Source organism: Apteryx rowi, unplaced genomic scaffold (genome assembly GCF_003343035.1).
Source record: "Apteryx rowi isolate R43461 unplaced genomic scaffold, aptRow1 scaffold_279, whole genome shotgun sequence".
Lineage (NCBI taxonomy): Eukaryota > Metazoa > Chordata > Aves > Apterygiformes > Apterygidae > Apteryx > Apteryx rowi.
Window position 1 is genome coordinate 236790 of NW_020449185.1, and position 12554 is coordinate 249343.

Sequence of the window (12554 nt, forward strand, 5' to 3'; positions counted from 1 at the left end):
GCCGGGAGCTCTCGGTGGCGGTGGCCACGGCGGGCCTGTGCGCACGGCCCAGCTCCGCGAGGCCGGCTCGGCGCGCGCGGCGTGTGCCTGCGGCGGCGGCACCCGTGGGTGCTGCGGTGCTGGCTCTGCGCGCCTGCCAGCCACGCTCTCGGTGTGTGTCTGTGGACCGGACTGAACTTTTTGAGCTAATGGCAGGGGCACTCGAATGCTCGTGCATCAGCGGAAAGGAAGGAAGGGAACACCGGGAGTTCTCGGCTGTCAGTCCAGCCCTAGCTCTGCCAGGACGCGTGTGTAAATAGCTTCAGTAACTTTGAAAGGGGTATTGGAGGGCACGAGTTAAGCGTCTGCTTAACTATGCCGGATCAGAGCCTTGGAAACTGAACAAATGTTCAAAGCGCTTTTGTGTAACTTGCTTCACCTTCCTAGAGATTAGATCTGGGAGCGTCCTTCCCTCTCCCCTTCTGCCTCTTCTTCCTGCGCATCCCTCCTCAAGCTTTGTTTATGGCAGCTCAGCCAGGTTTCATTCCTGCTGCATGCTCAGATCCAAGGAGGCTTTTTTTTTTTTTTTGAGGGCGTCAATTGTTTTATTGAAGGTGAGTCTTATCTCCAGCTTCTCTACTTCTGTAATTCTGTTAAATGCGATCAGACTCGTCTGACAGGACTTTATCAATCCTTAGTGCTTCCTACACARGGTTTCACAATCTCCTGGGATGTTTAATGACTTTTTTCTTTTAATGTGGTGCTTCTCTGCAGAAAGAAGTTGAAATAACAGGGCAATAAATGGAAGAAACTTTTCCTCACCACCCCTCTTGACCGCTTCTCTAAGGTTTGGTACCTTTGTATCTCTCCAGTTTTCTCTGCAGTCTCAGGAACCTGTTCAACTTGACTGTCATATGGCATAACCCATTCTTAAAGGCCAAAAGGTGCACTGAACTGCCGTGTGTTCACACTTCAACATGGAAATTTGCAAATGGCCACAAGCCTTCCTGTCTCTAGCATCCAGGGATTACAAATAGTGCTCTTAAATGTTTCCATGATGCAGACCTGAGACAGGTGCGAGCAGTGAGGAATGGCTCACAAAGAGCACATCCTCACATCAGCTGCTTCTGCATCTTGCAGCCATGATGCAGGCAAGGGGAAAAGACCATCCAGAATAACCTGTTGTTGTAGACACTCCAGCATATATACCATCTCTTTCCCTTCCAGAAGCCAATCGGGAAGCCTGTGGATATGAAGTGGGGGGAATCTCACCATCTGGACAGATTTAATGTATGATGAGAGGTCAGGTTGGGAAGCAGATCTGTGGTGTTTAACACCATCCCACAGCTCAAGTTCTTGAAGGTGTGTGTAACTTCAGATGTCTTGACAAGCTGAGAAACAGATTTTAATTCCTTTCTCAGCCATTATGGACCTGTATTTTCTTTCATACCGTGTTTCCCTGGCTATGATCTACAAATTGCCAACCTGCGTGCTGGCCCACAGATTCACCTTGCTGGAAGAACTTCCTCTGTTAAACTCTGATGATCCAGGCAGGACGCTGAAGATGGCCCAAGATCCCAAAAGTCTGGGAACTGTTTCAGGACTACATCGCTCTCTGTCCAAAACGGAAGAGGATGAACAGAGCGCTTCTGATGCTGCTGTGTGGAAGCTGTAGCACTGTGTGTAGTGCAGAGTAGGAGCTGTTCTGATGTGGACTTTCCAGTCACTGGTGTGGTTGCTCCCCGTGATCTTTTTGGGACCTGGGCATTGTTCTTTCTCTGTGTTTCTTACCACCATGGAAAGGTCAAATGAAAAATGTTAGAAAGGTTTTGAGCAGACCATCTGTGCACAATTAACTTTGTGTGCAAACAATATTTTAAAAAACTCAGTGCCACAAGCTGCCTGGAGAAGTTTATATTTGATGCTGTTGGAGGGGAAGTTTTGTTTTTGCTCAAGGTTTCTAGTATTAAAATACTAGTATTAGCATTTTAGTATGATTTACCCAGGTGATGCTGGTGAAGCAGGAGTCTGAGAAAATCCAAAAATCAGAGGAGAAGCCTACCAAGCACTGGGTCATATTTGATTTTGGGTTAGATTTCCCCTGCTTCAGCATTATTTAGTTTATGCAGCATTGCATCTTCTTGATTTTTTTACTAGAGATTACCCTGAGCAGCTCCTGCTTGTAGTGAGACATCTTCCTGCAGTGGCAGAATTGCTCTCACAGCTGCATACCTGCCAGCTTGCACTGAGCTTTGATTTCCTGAAGTTAGCCACAACTAGCTTGGTTGTCATCAGCTTAATGGTAGCAGATGGTGCCATTTTTTCCAGATCGTGTTCAACAGATGAGGCAAACATTGGTTTCCTATTAAAGGAAGATTTTTTTTCTTTTCTTTTCTTTTTAAGCATCCAGGTGAAAATGTCTTTTTCATTTTGGCTTCAAATGAACTATGATGCTTTGTTAATTCTTAAGAAATTTAAAGAGAAAACATTTATTCTTACTTTGGGCAAGACCTGGGTAGAGACGGGATGCAGGAGAGGAAAATGATTCAGCCGCATGGATATGGGTTCCCAAGTCCTAGGCATAAATTAGGCAATACAAAATACTGGAGAATAGGGAGAAATGTAAAGGGCAGAGCCCTAATAATGGGGTCTCTAATCTCTGTGTGGGTTTCTCTGCCCAGATCGCTTGCTGTCAGAGGTCTTAGTACTTCACCCTAATAAAAGGCACCTGAACTGAAGAAATGTCTGCCTTTAGAGCTGTAGCTGTTCATGTACCTCACTTTAGTTAGACTGATGTAATCTTCCATTAATGGCAGAACCATACACTGTCAAACACATATTAAATATGGCAAAATCAAGGGGCAAATTTCAGCCCAGCAAGAGATCTCTTAGGAGATCTGAGGACTGACTGAGGGCTGATTTCTCTCTCTTTTCCCTAATACTCCCCTTCTGCTGCTGCCTCCCATTTCAATTTCAATGCTTTGGCTTTTAGTGCAGACTCCCAGCAGCTGATGGTACAATGCTTGTGCTGCACACAGGGATGACGCTGCCTGCTCGCGCGATGGCAGCCATGAGGGGGCTTCCCCCTGCACATCCCTCTTGCAGCAGGCTCTAGTCCTGGTTCTTCTGCCATCAGCAAATGCCTGCCTCAACCTGCAGCCCAGGGCTGGAGAACTTAAACCCTCTGTAGCATGTGCTTTCTTATTAGCTTTCTCAAGATCTCTGTCTTTTGGATGTTAGTGTTAGCTGAAGAGTTTCGGGATTCCTCTGTCTAAATTGGCAGATTTTCATGGCTTTATCAAGCATTTCTCATGAAAATAGGGAAGGGCCCATTCTGTCTCTTTACAAACCTTTTCTTTTCTTTTCAGTGGCAGTGTTATTTCTTGCAGTATCTGTAGGTAAATCTTGCAGATTTAGCCCCTGGGCCAGGACTTCTAGACCACAAACGAGGTAGTTCTGTCTGCTTGGCTCTTGGACCTAGTTTGTGATCTGTCATTGACTTGAATTTCACACCCTCGCTGAGGTACAGGCTGTGAATTCGCCTCCCAGCTGCAATGTGCGGTACTACCTGCTGCTGCCGGAGGATCCTGCTGCGAAGCTTGCGAGTGGCTGTAGCTGCATGTCCAGTGTTGGCAAGAGATGTGAAGTGGGGAGGGGAGCAGGTGGAGCTTGAGCCTTCCTTCATCTAGACCACTTGATGACTCTCTCCCCTGGAAGCTGCCTGTGCTCTGGATCCGCTGTGCAAGGTCACAGCCAAACACTTTGCCTTCCCTGATGCTGAGCAGGAGAATTCCCCTTTGCGCCTCTCAAGTGAGCTGTGAACTAGACTGGCTTTTTGGGTTGTAACTATACAGGGACCTTCTGCTGCAGTGCCCAGGACCTGACCCTGCGGCCAGCACAGGACAGCCTGTCCCCACTGGCAGGGAGGCAGGATGCTGGGCAGATCCTTGCTTTCCTTGCAGAGCTTCTGTTCCCTTGACTCCAGTCTGTCGCCTTTGTCTCCATCCTCCTGGAGCTCTTGCTCTGTGAGTCCAAACACGCCCTCGGTATCCAGACAAGCACTTTTTATCCCTCCTGCAGCCGCACCCAACCAGCTGGCCCTGGATGGGCCTGGTGGGGTCCAAATGCTAGTAGCTGTGTTTCTGGTACAGCACAGGGTAGGGTCACAGCCAGTGGCTTCTCGGGGTTTTTTTGACATGTCCCTGCTACATGGGACAGGAAGGCTATGGGGAGGGAGGAACCTGTTGCTTTTCATCTCCCAAGTCTGTACTCCCACTAGCTATCTCTGGCTAGTGTACCCGTTACAACCCCTATCCAGCTGTTGAAGGGTCTCTGAAGATTGTATTTAGCAGGACCTTATTTTAGACTCTTTCTTTCTTGCCTTTTAATTGATCAAGTAATAGTGGAGAGGCTGGCAGTACATCTTGGACCAAATTCAGCTCCACCATATCTCCGCAGCCCCACTGGGGTAGCATTTGGGGCCATCCAGCGTCCATATGTAGTTGTTCCCATTGTAACTTCTTTCCCCCGCCCTTCCTAACGTGTCTGAACTGGGTCCTCAGGATACTGCTGTTTCTGACTATTCCCAAATAATTATCATGTAATTCTCTTCCCAAAATAATGCAAGGTGTGGGTGAGGCGCGTTCGCTTTCAGTGATGTAGCAACACCCCTTGCACAACAGAAATGTTGGGTGTTACACCAAACTGGGAACGGGATGACAGCTGTAGGAGTGTGACTAAGGGGTGTCAGGTTGCTGTGTATGTTGCAGGTTGTCTCTGCGATCCTTTCTGCAGCCAGCTCATTTTCGCCCCTTTCAGTGCTTCAGTGGCCTGGCACCTGCTTTCCCTTCCCAGCCCTTTGCATTGAGCTTCCCCATTCTCCCACGGGCAGTCCATCACCCGTGCAATGAGTGTAGCAGGGCAGCTTTCCTTCTAGACCCCTGCTGTTGTCTCTAAGATTACTGTCCCTCTCCAAGGGATCCTGCCGTGACATGGGCTTCCTCCTGCCCTGCTTTGGCTGAGCAAGGTGGCTTGCTAGCTGCCAGCCTTGCAAGAGCTAAAGCTGGAGAGTGCCTCTTGGCATCTTCTCTGGTAATAAAGGCTCTGTCGGCCTCACAGGGAGATTGCACAGGCATCAAGGGCTTGGAGCTAGTCAGCAATTCTGGCTAGGTAGAAATAGAAATAAAATCCAGCTGTTCTAGTTCTGTAGGGGTAAATGGGGATTGAGCAGTGAGTGTTGCAGCTCGCGCTGGGACCCAGCAGGACTCCAATGGCTCTCCTCCTCTAATGACATTGCAAGTCAGTCTGCTGGTTTCTGAGCCTTAGGAGCAGATCAGTGCAGACAGTGTGTTCTCAATTTCTAGAAGACCCTTCCCTGACACACCTAATATCCAGCTTTGGGATTTTCCTGCACTGATCAACTCCAGACTGCTCTCCTCTCCCAGCTCATGAGCTCCTGGCTTGCAGCTGCAATCTCAGTTGTTGGTTGCCCAAGTATGTGACTGAGCGTTTCATGCTATATTAATAGTATGTTTCTCTCCTTGCAGTTATGAAGATGAAGGTGCTACTGTGTCCTGCTGCTCTTCTCTTTCTAATGGCTGCTTTCAGTCTGGAGCTGTGTCATGGTGCCAAGGTGCTGATCATGCCTACCATAGTCTTTGACAGCCACTTGCGAGTCTTCATGCGAGTGGCGGAGGCACTGACTGACCGGGGCCACGACCCTGTGCTACTTCTTCATGAGGGTCGGGATGTAGAAGCCTACCTGCCAGGCTTCCGTATACAAAGGTACCAGGGCATCTTCAGCATGGAGAGTGCAGACGCCTGGGTGCAGGAGAAGATAAAGCGTGTCTTCCAAGGGAAGATGACCTCTCTGGAAGTGTTCTCCTTTCTGGAGAAGTACCTGGAAAACTGCGACCTGGTTCTGGGAAACTCTACCCTTCTGCAGAAACTCCAGCATGAGCATTTTGACCTGCTGTTGGTGGACCCCAATGAAATGTGTGGCTTTATCCTGGCCCACCTCCTCCATGTCAAATATGCTGTGATCTCCACTGGTTTCTGGTTCCCAGCAGAGATTGGTGCCACTTCCCCCATTGCCTATGTCCCTGAGTTCAACTCCCTGATGACAGACAAGATGGGCTTCTTTGGCAGGACTTGGAATCTCCTGGTCTACGTGATCACTCGCGTGGCCACAAAGCTGGTCATCCTGCCCAAGTTTGAACGCCTCATGGAGAAGCACAGGGTGGAGCCCAAGACATCCATGTTGGACCTTGTCCATGGAACCAGCCTCTTCTTCCTCTGTAATGATGTGGTGCTGGACTTTCCCCGGCCAACACTTCCCCATGTCATTTTCACGGGTGGCATCCTTGCTGAGCCTGCAAAGCCCCTTCCAGTGGTAAGTGCAGGAAAGCTTTGAGCTGTGACTGAGTATTCACCTGGGGAGCTATTTGGTGCAAAACTGCTGCTGAAAAGTCTCATAATTGCTGTGGAGCCTCAGGAAAGCTGCTGTGTTTTGGAGCCTGTGTGCAGCAGGGAGACAGGGAGCCCTGAGGATGGTGGGGATGTGGGGAGGATATAGAATTAAGCTGCCCACCCTGAAGTGGGAGCTGGCTGCACTCCCCATGTCAAATGGCTCACGGAAACCCTGTACTGGCAGTACTGCCTCTGGGACTGAATCAGTAGTATTTTGTTTGTTCGTTTCTGTGTACTTGAGGAGGAAACAGGAAGAGTAATTAGTCTGTATTGCTTCGTCACTGGTTTAAGTTAATCCAGAATTTCCTCCTTAATCCTATTTCTTGTAGGGCATTTCTGCCCTGGAGCTTGTAGTCTTAACTCATGGGGGAGTGTTGTTTGTTGTATGATCAAATTCAATGTGTATAAATTCAAGTGTACAAGATCGAAAACTGTCCCATCCTCCTTTTCTTTAAGTGGTAGCCCTGAGAAAAACTCCCCAGGCATTCCAGAGGTTTTCTCTGACTGGTACCCTACTATCACCAGTAATAAATCCAGAGGGCCAAGCTCTTAAACTCTCCAAGTGAAGATGCCATGGGAAAGAGCAGGACCTGTCTGCCGTTCCTTCCATTGCGCTACCACTTTTACAAATGCTGAGGGGAAATTGAACAGGATAGTGAAGCTCAGGAAGTCAARTTGTCCCTGTTCCCCAGGCAGGGGACTGAAATGGAGATAAGATACAACTTTCAAATTATTAGAGGTCTATTAAGAACTCTGGCAGCTTTAATTAAGGTTGTGGATGCCAATTTTTTTCAAGTTAAAAGGAAGAAGTGAGATTAGGTGCTTTAGAACAAAAGTTCTCCAGGTGCGTGTAACTGCTGATCAACCTTCTCCATGTGGTATAGTATGTCGGTAATACAGTGCATGCAGGGTACTCCAAAAACTGTATCAGAGAGTGGCTGGCTCACAGGTCTTGCAAAATACTGGCTTAGTCCAATCTGGCCATGTATATGCCTTCCTTTTAAAGAAGGGAGTTGTTTGCCATGGCATTACTCACGCGCTTCACAGCTTCCAGAGCTGAGCCCAGAGTGCCTACGGGATGGAGATAAGCCCAGAGCCCTGCAATAGGCTGTGTCTGTAGTGCTAGCAGGTAGGCATGTCTGTACCTGGGTTACAGGATACCAAGGGGAAAGAAGGCCTTTGCAGACCTAGGTGTATCTTAAGGACTCTCCCATCTGAACAGGAGCTGAGTTATGTAATTAAGGTATTTATTTCCTCATATTTGAAACACAGTGGTTGAGAGTTTCTTTAATCAGGACACGGGATTACAGATGCATATTTGAGAGATGGTGAGAATTTCTGGTGGTCARCTGTGCTTCTCTTAGCAACTTTAATGCTGTTTCTGAAAGTCAAATGTTAATGCTTGATTATAATGGATAAGGTAGTTACCAGAGTCATCTTAGTTTTAACTATCAAAACAAAACTAGTACTTTCTCTTCTTTAACAATTTTAGCAGTTGTGTTGCTCAAAAGAAAGTATGAAAGTCAAGAGAATGGAGAAACCAAAACCCTTGGTTGAAGTCCTATTTTTTTTTTTTTACAGGGTTGTTTTAGGGCTTTTTAAGCTCTTCTGCAAAGATAGGTTTGCATCCCCAAATCCCCAAAGCATCTAACAAAGGACAGATGTTCTCAGAGAAAAACACTAAAATGCATTTTGAAATTCTTCTGTATTGTGATCTTCAACCTTGTAGACTACTGACTATAAGATATTTTGGGTTAACCATCCTATTTTTCTCCTTTAACAGCCAGGAGAACTTTTTTTTTCATCCCCTTCATGTTATTGTACTGTGCCTTTCAATGAAGTGTTCAGATTCAAGAGATGGATTTTAGGAAACTTCCCTGAAATGCTCCTGACTGTGACATAATATATGGGAAACTTGAAGCAGGAAAGAATCCATAATGAGAGATGGGCTCAGCCCAACCCAGCATGGAAGGGAATACTTTGTGTTTGCTCCATAGCAGTCATACTGGCTGATTTCTTCTTTCCACTGGTCAAAGAAACCGAGGACTCTCTCCTAGATATGTACCTGTTTRTGTAGCATCACAGATAAGCTCAAAACAAAGTATGACCAGCTGTGGTTTCTCATGGAGTTGTACTTGCCTCTCTACTGAAGAAATGGAGACTAAATCTGCTACCTGGAAGTAGCTATCAAAGAGAGGTAGGAGTATCCCAGCAAGATGACAAAACCTTCTGCCACTTCAGCAGTTTTGAAAGTCAGAGTGTTTGTGGGGGGTTTCAAACAAGATGTTGTTCCTGACTCTGCTTGGTTAACATTTCAGCTGTTATATTAGCCCATAGCTAGAGACCCTGACAGACCTCTTGTCTTGTAACAGTGTTGGAAGATAGCCTTGGTTTCCTCATTTCACTCCTGTTTTCTTTGCTGCTCTGGTTGCTCCTGTGTGGGCCCCAGCCTGTGTTTTCAGAGCCCTCCTTCCCAAAGAGTAATTGCATTACCTGCTGCTGCTGAAAGCCATCCAAAGTAGTAGGAAATTTAGTTGTTAGACACCTCCCCGCAGAGCTCCCACGCCCAGCAGGTATTCAAGCAATTTCTGCCTGGCTGGGTGCAGAAATCGCAGCAGTTCTAGAGTTCGTTGCCTGGTCAGAAACATGTAGCTTTGTGCTCCAGCTGGATTTGGCTTCAGCCTCTCCATAGAGCATTTTCTACTGGCAGAGACAACAGTAGGAAGATCCTTTCTCCAGGAAAGTTTCAAGGCAGCTGTGTATGTTTTGCCTGCAGGGTCTGCGTCTCTGGGTGGAAGCAGCAGATGCAGGTGTTGTTGTTGTCTCCTTTGGCATTGGGATCCGAGCTCTCCCGAGTGACTTGGTGGAGAAGATGGCTGGCGCGTTTGCTCGCCTCCCGCAGAGGGTCGTGTGGAGGTGAGGGGGAAGTGGGATTCCTCTCAGCGCAAGTTGATGAAAATCATTATTGAGGGGTGATTCCAGCTCAAAACACATGTTTGTCTTCTATCTCTTGATTTGATTGAATTTATAATTGTTGTGTGTGTGTGTGGTGTTTTTTCTTTTTTCTTTTATCCTCCTCCCACAGATACTTTGGACAGAAGCCGAACAACCTGGGTGAGAATACGCTGATGATGGAGTGGCTGCCCCAGAACGATCTGCTAGGTGAGACAGAGAATGTGTGTGTACAGCTAGTGACACCCCTAGAGTTTAGTCCAAACCACAGCAAAGATGTACAAGGAAAACGGCACCCTTGTGGGTCTAAGTCTGTCACTTTTTGCGAGTCTGATCTGTAAATAACTTGGTCCTCACCTAATGCTTGTTTGAAGTTGTATCTTAGCTCCATTTCCCTCCTCCTCCAGACTCTACTCAGCAAGCTTTTGCCTGCCAAAAGCAGGGTACATTCCCAAAGGATAACATGAACATTCTTCCTCTCAGTACAGCACACCTGTTTATCCTTAAACACAAATCAATACTCTGAACAGAAAGTCAGGAGCAGTCCCATTTCTGTGAAGGATGCACTGACTTGCCTCTGTTTCTTTCCCTGCAGGCCATCCCAATGTAAAAGCCTTTGTCAGCCACTGCGGGATGAATGGTGTATTCGAGGCAATTTATCACGGTGTACCAGTGGTGGGGTTTCCTTTCTATGGGGACCAGTTTGACATCATGACCAGAGTGCAGGCAAAGGGCATGGGCATCCTCATGGACTGGAGCAGAGTAAGAGAAGAGGATCTTTACCAGGCCATCGTTGCTGTTATCTCTGACCCGAGGTGAGGCATTCAGAAGCACTGAGCTCTTCCTTGGCAAAGGCAGTAGGGACTGACATGTCTTTGCATCGTCCCTTACGCAGCCAGTAGTAGCTTCTGGATCAAGTAGTGTTGCAAACATTGCTCAGCAGGCCAGACATGTTAGCACCTTGTAATCCTGAGATGCTTGCACGAAGAGATACTCTAGCACTTGCTGTGAGAGAGCGTGATCTAGTCTTATTTGGCTCTGACTGTAGCTTTGTTAGAAAGCTTTGAGACACTGATGCATAAACCTCTTCTCCTTTTAATACCAGCCTGTGATCAGGGAAAGTGAGATCGCGTCCTCACCTTGTGGTCTCCCTGTTCTTGTCCAAACAACTTTTGGCAAAAACAGCTAGTGCAGACAGTGGACTGCAGATAATGCTCCAATTGTTTCTTCTCAAAACCAGATTCTTTACTCTTTCCTAGATTTTTTTACAGCACAGTGACACAGGGTGTCCACTGTCTAATAGGAAATATGCCACTGTTCATTTCTGAAATGCAGTCTGAGAGCTTGATTTTGTTAGCTGTTAGGAGCTCTCAACTACTGACCTCAGTATAAATTGTCACCACCTGGTACCTTGAAGGATTAGACCAGTCATCAAATGTGTGACTGCTGGTAAGGTCTTCTGGTACAAACTCCCCTCAGAAAGCAACAATCCACATGAATCCACTGAGCATCTGTCACCATCTTACCAAGAGATTTGGGAACTGAACTGCCAGTCTTGCTAACAAAACACAAAGTAAAATGCAGTCTGACTTGTGCTGCCATGGCTAATGATTGCCATCGGAGTGGCTTTTGGAGGCAACTATGAAGCCGATTGTAGAAGAAATTTGCCAGTCTCCCAAGGTATCATTTGGGACTTGAAGGCACTGGTGGACATATCAGATCACTTCTCAGCTATGAAGCTGCTGTCACAAGGATAACTTCTTGTCCTCTTTCTCCCTTGCAGCTACAGAAAAGCAGCCAAGTTCATTTCAGCTCTGCACCTCGACACACCGATGCACGCTCTTAATAGGACAGTGTACTGGCTGGAATACCTCCTTCGTCATGATGGGGCACCGTATCTTCGCCCTGCTGTCTACGACCTGTCCTTATATGAGTACTTCTGCCTGGACATCTTGGCACTTCTCTTGCTGTGTCTGGCTGGCATTGGCTTCATCCTCTACAAAGCTGTGGTGTGGTGCAGAAGGAAGGGAGCCAGCCCTGTATATCAGAATGGCAATTGCATGAAAGGGCACTTCACAGAAGAGAAGAAATTGCAATAGTGCAATAGCTCAGCATGTTCTAGGACATGTTCCTTTGCTGTGAAATGAACTTCTGCAGCTCCAAGAAATGTACAGCATGCAGGCATAGAGTGAGGCAAGCGCTCAGCAGGTCTGGATGCTGTCCTCCTGGCTGAGAGGAGACGGGGGAGGGAAGAGCATTGCAAAGGCCTGTGTGCACACCTCTGTGTACAGCACCTGTGGGTGGGGACGCGAATTCAGGCATGGGTGGAAATACTTGGCCAGGATGCTGGGAATGGGGCATGGGTAGGTAGACTTCCAGGGAGGAAAGCAAGTTGCTCCCTTTATATTGCACGGGTTTTTTTAGATGCTGGTGGTGTTCTTCTGGCTCTTTGGATCTTCATGGAGGCACTGGAGGTAGGAATAGCATCTTGTGTTTAGCAGGTACTGTTTCTCCTCTGCCTCATTACCAAGAGCCCCAAGAGTTGGGATTCCTTTACGTGCTGGTGAAGACCTGAGGCAGAGCAGTGGACAGGGAAGGGCAACAAAAGTATCATATGAAAGAGAATGAAATTGGTCTGTTTTAAGTTCTGTGGGTAAACATTCTTCTTCCTGCTTCCATTAACCCTCTGCAATCTTGTTTGTGTTTGAGCTAAATTATTATTTTTTTAATAAAGTTATATTATTTCCCCCATGTGGCAGTTCTCTGGTCTTGGTTTAATGTGAGACTTTGATCCTTGTAACAGGATGTTGCTAAAAGCAAGATTAGAGTTCTCTTCCCTTCTTGTCACTGCTGCTACTGTCTCTGCATACCTGTGGACCACTACAAACCTCTGCCAGGGACTCCTCTTGGTCCTTCCGCAGGGTTTCAGGCAGTGCCTTCCCTCCTCTGCCTGTGTGACACCCATGCCCATGGAGTCTCCAAACCTGTGATAAAAGAAGAATTTGGAACAGATGTAAGTGCCAGGATCACAGGAAGAGCAGCCAGTAGCTTGGAGTGATGGTCATACAATGCATCTGTAAAAGCGACAAGCTCTGCTCTTTCTAAAGAGAACCTCTGTCCGTTTTCAACTTGAGCAGGCATGCTGTTGCCCCCCT

At 47.2% G+C, this 12554-nt stretch overlaps 1 protein-coding gene across 1 annotated transcript in view; it reads left to right on the forward strand.

The window, feature by feature from the left end:
• The window catches only part of LOC112967517 (2-hydroxyacylsphingosine 1-beta-galactosyltransferase-like), a 14910-nt gene extending 2767 nt beyond the window's left edge, over window positions 1–12143 (forward strand). Inside the window, exons 3-7 of the mRNA XM_026068730.1 lie at window positions 5526–6370; window positions 9224–9363; window positions 9533–9609; window positions 9995–10214; window positions 11183–12143. Coding sequence (XP_025924515.1) covers window positions 5528–6370; window positions 9224–9363; window positions 9533–9609; window positions 9995–10214; window positions 11183–11498 — 1596 coding nt within the window. The 5' untranslated portion in view covers window positions 5526–5527 and the 3' untranslated portion in view covers window positions 11499–12143. The remainder of the gene's footprint in view (window positions 1–5525; window positions 6371–9223; window positions 9364–9532; window positions 9610–9994; window positions 10215–11182) is intronic.
• The last annotated feature ends 411 nt before the right edge of the window (window positions 12144–12554 follow it).